We start from the raw sequence: 12987 nt of genomic DNA, 5'->3' as shown, positions 1-12987 counted from the left end.
TGTGGGGGATTGAACCTGGGACTTGAGAGCCTCAGGCACGAAAGACTCTTTGCATAATCATTGTGCTATACCCCCCACCCTCTTTCCAATATTTTCTAGTCATCCACCATCCCTTGCTCCTGAGGCAAAAAAAACAGCAAGGCAAAAATTACAATTTTAAAGCTTGAAACCTCTACCACAAAAGGGTTTCAACATAGGTTATTTTGACCTTTTATTTATACTCTAAATAGAACTGGCCCAAAGCTTTTTTCCAGAGAGGGCATGCCTTGATTTTTTGAAAGGAAGGCTACTAGAGGAAGTTGGGCATCTGGATAATGCCCAGTCAGTAGCCTTAGGCTCTGCTTTTCTTGTGTAAGGTTCTTCCACCTCACAAGTGCACAGATGGGCATGAAGCATTGATGAGCCACGGTTCAGAAAGCCGTTTCTTTTTCTTTTTTAAAATTTTAAAAAGGGGGTCAGGCAGTAGTGCAGCAGGTTAAGTGCACATGGCGCAAAGCTCAAGGACCGGTGTAAGGATCCTGGTTCGAGCGCCCCCCCCCTTCACAGGTGGTGAAGCAGGTCTGCTTGAAACCTCTAGCACAAAAGGGTTTCAACACAGGTTATTTTGAATGACCTATGTTATTCTCTCCCCCTCTGTCTTTCCCTCCTCTCTCCATTTCTCTCTGTCCTATTCAACAGCAATAACATCAATGGCAACAATAATAATAATGACAACAAGGGCAACAAAATGGGAAAAATGGTCTCCAAGAGCAGTGGATTCATAGTGCAGGCACCGAGCCCCAGCAATAACCCTGGAGGCAAAAAATAAATAAAATAATAAATAAATTTACCCTTTAACATTTTTTTAAAAAAATCTTTATTGGATAGACAGCCAGAAATCAAGAGGGAAGGGGAAGATAGAGAGGAAGAGAGACAGAGAGACACCTGCAGCCCTGCTTCACCACTCGCAAAGCTTTCCCCCTACAGGTGGGGACCAGGGGTTTGAACCCGGGTACTTGCATATTGTAATATATACACTCAACCAGGTGCGCCACCACACGGCCTCCAGAAAGCCGTTTCTTTCCTAGTTGCCTCTCTCCTTCTCCAGTCTTGCCAGAACGTGTCAAAAAACAAATACAATACTACTACTAACTGTTATTGGCCACTCATAGGCTGGGTTCTGTATCTACATGCCAGATGCCACGGCCTCCAGGCCATTCTGCACCCATGCACTCACCCGGGGGGGATCGGACTGCAAGGCGGACAGGTAGTTCTCTAGGGCCATGCGGCGCCGGTCATTCAGCATGGCCTCCACACGGGCCAGGTGGGTCTCTACCAGCTGCTGCTTCTCACTGGCCGCCTCCTTCTCCAGAGCTTTCACCATCGCTTGGAAGTGCTATGCCAAGAAAGCAGAAGAGCGTTAGGAGCTGGGACCTGTGCTTGCCAGGCCAGGCTCATAACAGGAGAGCACAATGCAACTGAGCCCTGAGGATTTCCGTTACTGACACGATGTGCCCCATAATGTGCTGTTCACACTGCAGTGAGGCTCTCGCTTCCAAATCCAGGAACCACAGTCCAACCGGAAACTGATTCTGAAGCCTGTCACTGTGATGGGTGGGTTATGTGGAGTCATTCCTCCTGAAACAGCACTTGTATTAGCAATCTTGAAATTTTTTCCCCCTCAAACGTGATTATAATTTTTTTCTTTTAAAGGTACTCTTGTAGCCCAGGAGGTGGTACCCTGGCTACAGTTCAATTCCTGGCACCACACATGCCAGAGTGGTATTCTTATTCTCTCTCCTTCTCCTCCTCTCTAGTAAACAAATCTTCTTTAAAAAAATTGTAAAGGGGGCCAGGTGGTGGCGCACCTGGTTATACACACACATTACAGTATGTTAAGGACGCAGGTTCAAATCCTTGGCCCCCACCTGCAGGGGGAAAGCTTCATGAGTGGAGAAGTAGGACTGCAGTGTGTGTGTGTGTGTGTGTGTGTGTGTGTGTGTGTGTGTGTGTCTGTCTGTCTGTCTCTATTTCCCCCTCCCCTTTCAATTTCTATCTCTATCCAATAATAAATAAAAGTAAATTAAAAAAAGGTACACTTAGAAAACTAACACTGGGAGGAGGCCAGGCGGTGACCCACCCAGTGAAACACACACAGTGCAAAAATCCTTCGGCTCAAACCTGCATGAGGACACTTCACAAGTGGCAAAGCAGGTCTGCAGGTGTCTATCTTTCCACATCTCTATCTCTCCCTCCTCTCTCAATTTCTCTCTGTCCTACCCTATAAAATGGAAAAAATGGCTGCCAGGAGCAGTGGTGCTGGCACTGGAGCCCCAGTGATAACCCTGTAGTCAAAAGAGAGAAGGAAGGGGAGGGGTAAAGGAAGAAAGAAAATTAACACCAGGGCCAGGTAGTGGCAAACATGGTTGGGCACACATTATAGTGCACAAGGAGGTGGCTTCAAGCCTCCAGTCCTCACCTGCTAGGAGAGGAATTTCATGAGCAGTGAAGCAGTGCTGCAGGTCTCTCCCTTCCTCTCCCCTTCCCTGACTATCTAGAAAAGGCAACACGAAGGTTGGGAAGACAGCATAATGGTTATGCACAGACTTCTGTGCCTGAGGCTCCAGGGTCCCAGGTTCAATCCCCAGCACCACTGTAACCCAGGGCATTAAAAAAAAAAACAAAAAGAAACCAGAAAGTAAGTTAGCAACAGAAGAAAGAGATACCAGCTAAACCTGAATATAGACTTAAAGGGCAGGGCTTTATTTCATGCCTGAGACTCCAATGTCACAGGGTCAAGGTTCAATCCTACGAAACTACCATAAACTAGAGCTGACCAGTGCTCTGGCATGAAAGGAAGTTAGGAAAGGGAGGGAAGGAGAAAGGAAGGAAGACAAATGAGGAAGGAAGGGAGGGAGGAGAGAGAAAGGGGGGTGGGGTTTTATAAACCCCAGTCTCACAAGCTGCCTGGCCTTTTCTCTTTAATTTTTTTTTTTTTTACTTATTTTCCCGTTTGTTGCCCTTGTTTTATTGTTGTAGTTATCATTGTTGTTGTTATTGATGTCGTCGCTGTTAGATAGGACAGAGAGAAATGGAAAGAGGAGGGGAAGACAGAGAGGGGGAGAGAAAGACACCTGCAGACCTGCATCACCTCCTGTGAAGTGACTCCCCTGCAGGTGGGGAGCCGAGGTCTCAAACCAGGATCCTTATGCCGGTCTTTGCGCCGTGTGCTCTTTGTGTGGCCTTTCCTATCCATAGTGACTGTTTCCTATCCAAGGGGAGTGTGAATGGTGTTGTTAGGCCAAGGCTGTGTTCTTATAAAGTTAGAAATGAACTGGCACACGAAAAGTTTTATTTTCTGCTCTTTGACTTTTCACTAAGTCTGCAAAAAGTCAGCACTGCTGAAAAACAAGTCACAGCCCAAGAATGAAGATGGCTGAGGACTATTGCCAAGAAAACAGAGCTAACAAATGCGGCCAAGCTAAGGTTACTGTCTGGCACAAACTAGGTGTGCTCTGCTAAAGGGGCTGGTTTCTTCCTCCTGTGGGTGAGCTATTCTAAAGTGAGCCAGTTGGGAGACAAACAAAAAACAAGGCTGGTGAAAATTTCCTTGTAACATAAGCACCCTGCTATAAAGAGGTGTCAAACTTTTGATTTCCTGGGATCCGGGCTGTGAGGGTCAGGCTTTGAGTTCTGTCTGTGGAGTATGTTGTACCTGAATGAGTGTCTGCCTCTCTACTTTGGGGAGATTCTTCGCTTGAAGCTCTGCTTCTTCCCATTCCTTCTTTACCTGGAACAGAGATCAAAACCACTCACTATAACCTCTGAACCTTTCCCGTTTTCTAACAGGTCCAGAATCTAAGGGATAAAGGGAATTGTGCCATGAGTGAGCCCTCATGAACTCAGGGCTGTGTGACTCCCTCTTAAGACATTCCCTTGGGTGGTCCTCACTCAACCACCCCCAGGTGAGCCTCAACCCCGCCACCATCCTCATGTTAAGTAACCATTTACAAGTTTCTGTGGTTTAGTCTCTAACATTCCCTTGTTGTTGTTGTTTCCCCTCTCCCTCTGACATTTGAGGAGCATCTTTTTGACTGCTTGTAAATGACGCGGCTAAAGGAATTGTCAGTCCTCAAATGCCCACCCAGCAGAGGTGATGTGTAGGATACTGGGTGGCACTGACACCTAGGTGGGGCTAGATAGGATAATGGTTCTGCAAAGAGACTTTCATGCCAGGCTCCAAAGACCCAGGTTCTATCCGCAGCACCACCATAAACCAGAGCTGAGCAGTGCTCTGGTTAAAAAAGAAAAGGAGTTGCTTTTCAACTTTTCCCCACCCCTTCTGAGTAAGTCTAAGAGAAAGCTGCTCTGTGGTTGCAGGGCAACCTTATAATCCTTTTAATGGAAAACATTCAGGCGACTCTGGGCTTCCAAAAAGCAGTACTATCTAGCTACAATGTACTCATTCATGAGATTGCTTTCATTTATTTTCAGGGTCACCTTGTTCTAACTGAAAAATGATACTGGCATTCTATTTCACAACAGAGGTATAAAGCCACCCCCCCCCCAAAAAAAAAAAAAAAAAAAAAAAAGAAAGAAAAAGCCTCTTCCACTACAAAACTGCAGTGCCCAGTGCCAGCACCCATGGTGACAAGGGCAGCCCCAAGGTTACCCTGTCCATTCGGTTACGGTGCCGGATTTCCAGCTGCTCCTTGGCCTTCTGGAAGCGGGCGTGCTCATTGTCATCAGCGGACGTCTCGAAGTACACATCCACGTCGTTGGTGGGCAGAGGGGTTGGAGGAACTGAAATGAGAGGATGGGGTGTGTTCTCTCTAGGGGCAAGCAGGAAACTGAGCTCCAGACCTGCAGAATGGACAGGATTGTCTCAGACCACCCTCAATTATGGGGTGTTAGATTCCACCTTCCTCAGAGGACACTCATCTCCTGCTTGGTCCAGATCTTGGTGTCTCATAGTAATAGTGAGGCATCTACTTAGCACTTCAGGGACAGAGAAGAAAACCTCTCCTGTACCTTCCTTTCATTCTTGAACCTTTATAACCTGAAAAACTAACTACTTTATTGGATCAGAGAGAGCTCACCAGGCAGGTGCAGCCCAGGCTCGAGCTCTGGAACCATGAGGACATGTCAAAGTGCCTCTTGCGCTCTGAGTCTCTGTCTGACTGGAAAAGGAGTCTGGGAGCGTTTGTAAGGCTCTGGCCCCATAAAAACCAGCAACAAAATCTGGTGTCATTGCCATTACCGAAAGTGCCTGGTCAGAGACGAGGGCCGAAGCCACACCTGCCACAGGCTCTCTACCACGGAAGGCATTTGCATGTGAACACCTCCCTTTCTCTAGCTAGTTTCAGGCCAGAATGCACTGCGGTGAAACTGATTCTACAGATTCTTGGGGCAACCCTCGCACCCCAGCTCACATAATAAGGGTAACATAAATTAAGACTCAGTGACTGGATTTGACAAGGACAAAGTTGCTGTATTTGACAAGGATTTAGCAAGGAGCATGAAGGTACTCTGGGCTTTGTGGTTCAGACACACTCAGAGAACTGCTTGCTACAATGAACACTCCTCACTGGTGGCCCAGTGGACACTGTGACTGGCCCTGGGCATGATGAAGCTTCACTCAGGGAAGGATGGAGGTACCAACCTCTCAAGCAAAACCTATAGAAACTCTCATCCTCAAGATCTGGGAGGTGGTGCAGTGGATAAATTGGACTCTCAAGCATGAGGTCCTGAGTTCAATCCTCAGCAGTACATGTACCGGAGTGATGTCTGGTTCTTTCTCTCTCTCCTCCTATCTTTCTCATTAATAAAATCTTAAAAAAAAAAAAAAAAAAAAAAAAAAAAACTCTCACCTCCTCCTGTCCCCCAATTCCCAGATTCAGGAGAAATGGCAGGTGATTTGCTGACACAACTCAGCCATATCGTGACATAACATTATGTCCACTTGGAGAGCAAATGCCCCAATACCCGACACACTTTAATCAGGGAGCAAATCCATCAAACTTCTAGAGTGGCGTGATTGTTACCGTATTAAAACCACCATAAGGCTGACACATGCGACAACAGATTAACCAGACACGCCCAAGAGGCAACTAAAGTCTAGAGGAATCAGCTGGCTCGGACCTGTGTGAAGATAGCATTTCCATCACCACCTTTCAGATGACTGAAACGAAAACACACAGTCTTAGAAGCCACATTCCCAATGACACTCAGATGTTCATCTAGGGAGACGGAGAGCGCCACTGTCCACTGCGCCCAAGAGTATGTCCCCACCAGTGAATCACAGGCCTGCAGCTTGAAGGCTAAGTGTTTGGAGGAGAGTATGTGGTTCATGCCACTGGGCTAGATGAAGATTATATAGCAAACAAGCTGCCTCCCACTTACCAGGACGCAACGGGCCTGGGTGGCATATCTAGAGGGTCAGTGCTTGGGGTACCCAGGGCTCAGAACACACCCTTCTACCCTGTTCTGAAACCAAGACACTCACCCATCTGTCTCCTTCAAGAAGGGGCACAACATGAACACAGACAAAATGACGATTCTAGGCCTTCAAAGCACCCCTGCCAGGGTCCATACAAGCATGTGAGAAAATAGGTTACAACAACGCTACAGACTTTGTTCAGGATGCCAGAAGCTCAGTTACTCTACTGCCTTCCAGCACCATCTTCATCATCCTCAGGGTAAAGCTCACCAACTCTAGATTCAGCAAGAGCTTTGATGATCCCTGAGTCCTCCTCTGGCTTCGACCTGAAACACGGCTTTATTGCCCCTTGGTTGAAGTTGATTTTACAAAGCATGAAATGTCACTATGATTTCCATCCTCTGTGTCATTTTTGAATGAAAATGCTTCTACCACCCAAGTTCCCTGAGGATTTTTTTTTAACACCTTCAATCATATCAGGGGAAAAAAAAAAAAAAAGAAAGATTGGGGGCCAGGCAGTGGCACACAACATTAAGCACACAAAGTATAAAGCACAAGGACCCGCACAAGGATCCCAGTTCAAGCCTCCAGCTCTTCACCTTCAGGGGGGTTGCTTCACAAGTAGTAAAGCAGGTCTGCAGTTCTCTCTCTCTCTCCCTCTACCTCCCCCCTTCTCTCTCAGTTTTCTCTGTCTTATCCAATAAAAATGAAAAAATGCTACCAGGAGCAGTGGATTCATAGTGCAGGCACCAAGCCCTAATGATAATCCTGGAGGAAAAAATTTTCCCCTAGTGCAGCAGAGAGAGGGGAAAAAAACCACTAGACTGAGCCTATTCTGTGTACCTCCACCCCCAACACAACAAACAGTACTGCAAGGTAAGAGGGTCTTAAAAAGGCAGAGAGGCAGCTGGGGAAATGGCTCAGTTGGTAGTGCACTGGACTTGGATGCCCAGAATTCTTGGTTTGACCGCTGGCACTGCACATACTGGAATGATGCTCTGGTGTCTGTCCCTCTCTCTGCCTCACGTGAACTCTAATCTCATATATGTCATAAATGAAAAAATGAATCTTAAAAATGGGGGGGGGCAGAGAGGTAGAACCTAACTCAGTCTATGTAAATATAACTCACATGAGGCACTAAATTGCTAACCAGCCTCCCTTCACTTCTAAGGGCTTGGTAGCACCCATGGCTGCCACCACCTGGAGGGACAAAGCCAGCCACTCCAGAATCCTGGACGCCCAGAGATATCCCTTGTGTCGCTTTCTTGGACAGCAGTTAACCCTGAAATGGGCTTGGGTCACAGGGAGGGGGTCTCAATGGCAGAGTGGCTCAAAGACGGGCAGGAGAAGAGTGGTACAACCTAGAAAGGAGCCCAGGCAGAATTCATGGCCGACTTGCTAACCCCAGCACAGGAGTCAAAGGAGGCACGGCCGCCACCAAAGCCCAAAGCCGCCTGGGAGGCCTGGTCCTCAAGATGGACGCTCAACATTGAGCCAAAGGAGGGGGGAAGGACAACACATCGTCACTGCCACCACCGCCAGACCCACAGTGAGCACAGGACACAGAAGACTGAGCTCACGATGGCCCACAGGAAAGCAAAAGCCTGGATCTAGGAAGCACAGAGATGGAGGGGGAGGAGGAGGAGGAAGAGGACCGACAGCAAACAGCCAAGTGGGCAGGGAGCACTACATAGACGCAGCCACGAGGACAGCCAGAAGGAGGAGACAGAACGCTGGACGGGACGGTGCGGCTGCACAAGCCTGCTCGGCGGGACTTACTCATCGTTTTACACACAGCCATACAATAGTCCTCAGACTCAAAATTGTTCCTGTTGCCTCCGCAGCCACCATATATAAAGCGCACACACTTGCCCTTGGAGGGGTCGAAGTACCAACGAGGCATCACGGCCCGGCAAGGCCCCGTCAGCGCCTCCTGGGAGCAGACAGCTGTGTGGAAATGGTCAAGAGTGTCAGCAGGGCACAGGCAGCAGCATCACAGGCATCACAATGCTACAGGTGGGCGAGGAGTAGGGAGCAGGTGACACTCGGGTCAGAGAAGGCCAAGGTTAGACAGAACCTAAAATACCCCCCCGCCCCAGCTCAGTACCAAGCCAGGCCAGCCATTTCTAAGCATGTGGTCACTTTCCATGTAATGTCATGGAGATATTTAGGGTGTGGACATAATGGAGTTATTTCTTTTCCTTCGTTCCTTCCTTCCTTTCCTTCTCTTCTTCCTTTTTAGACCTTTATTTTATACCAGAGTAATGCTAAGCTCTGATATATGGTGGTGTTGAGGATTGGACCTGGGACCTCAGAGCCACAGGTATGAATGCCTTTTGTATAACCACTATGCTATCCCCAGCCTTTCTCTCTCTCTCTCTCTCTCTCTCTCTTTCCCATCATCACTGGGGCTTCACTGCTCCAGGCTGATGTTCTCAGAGACAGAGACAGACAAGAGACCACAGCACCCAAGCTTCCTTTAGTGTGGTGGGGTGGAGTCCAGGCTCAAATCTGGTTTGTGCTCATACCAGGGTTATTTCTTGCACTACGGAGTCTAGACTGATACCCAGGTTGCTGTCAAGGAATTTTTTTTCTTTCTCTTGGCTCTGTAGGCCTCAGATTTCTATTCTGCTGAGTGGAGACACTGCTTGATTTGTCTGCCTTGATGAGGGGGGCGGAGGTGGGTCAGGATCAGAGGAGCTTTTCCTTTTTTCCTGTGACTCCCACTGACAGACCACTTAAGAAGTGTCTGGAGAACACAAGTGTACATATTCCTTGTCTCCTAGATGAGCCATACCCTTCTAGCCTCACTGAGGAATTTACCCTCCTTGCTGGGCCCTCAATCACTCTTCAGAAACACAACTGGCAGGAGGCTGGGAGCAAATGGTTCTAGAACTGTTACAACCTTTCTTTTTTCTTTCTTTCTCTCTCTCTCTCTCTTTTTTTTTTGGTCACAAAAACACCATTGGCCACATGCAAAAACACCGCCGTTCCTGATCCTTTAGCACCAGGCCATAAAATTCTGCCCTTCTGCCCTCCGGGTCACAGACATTTTTCTAAAGGATAAACAGGGCCGCCCACAGATTGGCATTTATACAGGAAAAGAACTGAGAAGTTATTTCCACTCTAGAAGGCCGAGGCTTTGGCGGGAGGGGGGGATGGGGAGGTAGAGGGGAAGGCTCCCATGAGGGAGACAACATTTCAAGCTAAATGTGGAAGCAGCCACGCTGAGGGAAGCCCACGCCGTCTCCCTTATTCTCTAGGTGAGTCCTTTTGGTCCACATAAAAGAATTTTGTGACTCCAGTCTGCGTCTCTTCCTGAACATGCCAATTACCAGACCCTGTGGCAACCTGGTCACCAGCTGCTGAGCTGGCATGGACGAGGGGCAGGGAGACTGGCAGCTGACTTTACCCTCTACACACACAAGTGCCAGCTCTCTCACTTACCTGGGGGTAAACGCAGCCCCACGTTCCAAAAAAGAAAAATTACCAGAGGAGTTTAGAACTGATAATGGCTCTACATGGGGTTACCTTTAACATCATGAATGATTTCCTTTTCTGAAATAGGCCCGCCGTTGCTGGGTTCGGTGGGATTCTCCTCGTTGTAGTCATCTCCTTTGAATGTGTCGTAATAGTAGTCGCGATCCTCCACCACTTCCTCTCCTTCTTCATCATCCTCGTCCTCCTCATCTGCTGCAGCCTCTGTGAAGTCCTCCAGCTCAGCTTCGGTAGGAAACTCACTGGGAGTCATTGTGAGAAAGGGAAATTAACACCAAGTCCCATGCACCGAGCCCAGCCATGATTCCCTCTCCTGTTTTTTTCCCCCCTTCTTTATTGGGAGGTTAAGGTTTTACAGTCGACAGTAAATACAATAGTTTGTACATGCAGGGAGTCGGGTGGTAGCACAGTGGGTTAAGTGCACGTGGTGCAAAGTGCAAGGACTGGCATTAAGGAGCCTGGTTCAAGCCCCCAGCTCCCCAACCTGCAGGGGAGTCGCTTCATAGGTGGTGAAGCAGGTCTGCAGATGTCTATCTTTCTCTCCCTGTCTTCCCTATCTCTCTCCATTTCCCTCTGTCCTATCCAACCGATGATAATAACAATACATCAATAACAACAACAAGGGCAACAAAAGGGAAGATAAATAAATATTTAAAATATAACCACGTAAGGCCACCCACTTCCACCAAAACAGGCTCATAGTAAATGACAATAATAAAAAAAAAAGTTTGTACATGCATAACATTTCTCAGTTTTCCACACAACAGTACATCCCTACCCTCTCCTGCTTTGAAAGGGAAAAATGGGCAGGAAATAAGCTCACTTGTTCTAACCTCATCATAATTCCTGGACCAGCTATATCAGCAACGAGGGAAGAGTCCCTGTGCTGGGACAGCATTAAGCTGTAAAGAATAACAGGGCCCAGAGTAACAATACTCCAAGAATTCCTTGAAAATTGGTTCAAGTGTCCTGTTACCACAAATATCCACGTAGACACAGAAGCAAGGTATAGCAACACTACCTGGGCTTGGGGTGGGGGAGTACCTTTTATAAATATCATAGTCTTCTTCCTCCTCCTCTTCTTCATCTTCTTCCTCCTCCTCCTCTTTTGATATGGCAGATTCAATAACCTTTGTCTGGGGGCAGCACACATACTCCATGCCGTGGAACTGGTCCACCCCGCAGGGCAGCAGCATGCCATAGCTATATAAGGCCATCCCCCGAGTCAGACAGGCCTGGAAAGAACACACAACCCAGCGTGAGAACATGCCCCACTGCAAATCTGCTTAGATGCTTCCCCAAGCCCTGGCTTGATCTGAATAGACGCACTGGGTCCTATTACAGTCACACGTTCTCCATTAGAAAAGCTGGGGTGCCATTTTAAGAAAGAGTGTCTAAGTCAAAAACAATGAAAGCACAAGGAGAGGGCGTTTCTGCTGGTATCAATGCTGCGTAAAGGTGGTCTGGGTACTACTTTAGAGTTTGACTGAGGAAAGACAAGTGAGGGCCCAGGTGGTAGTGTACCTGGTTAGGTAGACATGCTACAATGCACAAGGACCCAGGTTTGAGCCCCTAGTCTCCATCTGCAGGGGGAAAGCTTTGCGAGTGGTGAAGCAGTGTTGCAAGTGTCTGTCTCCCTCCCTCTCTGTCACCCCTTCCCTCTTGATTTCTGGCGGTCTCTATCTAATAAATAAAGATAATTAAAAAAATAAAAAGAAAAGAAAAATACAAGTGACCACAGAATCACCTTAGGGTCTGGGTGCTGTTGGTTGACCTCACATGTAGTGGGGGATGGGGTAGTGGTTTGGGGTGGGGGGTGGATGCAGCCAGGTCCCCAGGCATGGTACAGTGTTTGTTCTACTGGGTAAGTCAGCTCCAAGCCCCAGCTTCATGATCTTTTTAATAGTCTCAAATTTAAGGGCTGGATTGTCAATAACTCTACTTCCCTACAAAAAGCATCTACTGTTGTGGTGGAGGTAGGGGTGGGGAGTGTCCCAGCAGCTATGGCTTAGGATTTGCAGACCTCAAGCCCCAGGTTCAATTTCCAACCCCAAAAGCCAGAGCACTGCCACACTCCCTCCTCCTCCTCTCTCATGAGCGAAAAGATCTATTCTCCCTCCTAGTCTGCACTTAGAAGATACAAGGGTGAACTTTGAAAGGACAAAGGAAGCAGCTTTTGCTTTATGTATCGATACCTATCTTTAAGAAGGACGAAATGAATCTAAAAAATCACTTTTTCCTCCTAACAGAAAAGACCACATTCAACCACTTGACTGTATGTCCCCCTCCCACGCCCCAATCCGCTCACCTCTTTGACTACTGTGTGCCAGTGCTGGTGGTTCTCACACACGTCCATCTGCTCTTTGTGGAAGAACTGGCACTTTTCTGGAACTAGCAGGACATCGCTGACAAATTCACCCACTAGAAAAGAGCAGCTCTGTCAGAAGCAGATCTGATGACGATTCAAGGTGGACTTGAGCCTGCATGCAGACTGCAGCGAGAGGCGTGTGGCTGATGCAGAGAGAGAGCCGCACATCTAGGCGTGTGGAAAAGGAGACGCATCTCACACCTTCACAGCTCTGGGCACTCAGCCATGTGCATGTGTGCATGTGTGCGTGCGTGCGTGCGTGCCTGCGTGTGTGCGTGTACAAGCTGCAAACAGGCTCGCCCTCCTTGAGCTGCTTCCCACCACCCCTAATTTCTAACCAGTGCTCTTCCCAGCCTCTCCCTTCCCTGTTTCTGTTCAAAAGACAGGCCATCCAGGAAACTAGACTAGGTATTCTACTAAAGTACAATCAAATGATCCTTACTTTAGACCCTTTAGGTCCCTGGTCCGAACACAAACCACGTTGTTAGAACTGAGTCAGGTGTGAACTACCAGCAGTGAATTACAAAGGGGAACAGGGGCCTTTCAAGGGGAAATCTGGCAGACAAGTCCTTAACCAGGTGACAGCTTATGTAATGAACAGGCAGGACGGGGCATAGGCCATTCTAAGAAGAACACATTACCTACACAGCCTTTCTGCCAAGATAAATTTTATCAAGATAAAAAATAAAATTCAAATCCAGAA

At 47.9% G+C, this 12987-nt stretch overlaps 1 protein-coding gene across 4 annotated transcripts in view; it reads right to left on the bottom strand.

The window, feature by feature from the left end:
* Positions 1–12987, bottom strand: part of APLP2 (amyloid beta precursor like protein 2) — a 91079-nt gene that overhangs the window by 19588 nt on the left and 58504 nt on the right. For 2 of the 4 annotated variants that reach the window (XM_007539563.3, XM_016185003.2), the window contains exons 4-10: positions 12225–12337; positions 10961–11151; positions 9950–10158; positions 8198–8365; positions 4652–4782; positions 3695–3769; positions 1217–1375 (exon numbers count right to left, since the gene is read on the bottom strand). In XM_007539563.3, the coding sequence (XP_007539625.1) occupies positions 1217–1375; positions 3695–3769; positions 4652–4782; positions 8198–8365; positions 9950–10158; positions 10961–11151; positions 12225–12337 (1046 nt within the window). The remainder of the gene's footprint in view (positions 1–1216; positions 1376–3694; positions 3770–4651; positions 4783–8197; positions 8366–9949; positions 10159–10960; positions 11152–12224; positions 12338–12987) is intronic. The other 2 variants (XM_016185007.2, XM_016185010.2) reach the window with 1 other exon arrangement.

The sequence above is a fragment of the Erinaceus europaeus genome, chromosome 20 (assembly GCF_950295315.1).
Source record: "Erinaceus europaeus chromosome 20, mEriEur2.1, whole genome shotgun sequence".
NCBI lineage: Eukaryota > Metazoa > Chordata > Mammalia > Eulipotyphla > Erinaceidae > Erinaceus > Erinaceus europaeus.
This window is presented reverse-complemented; position numbering and strand designations above follow the sequence as displayed.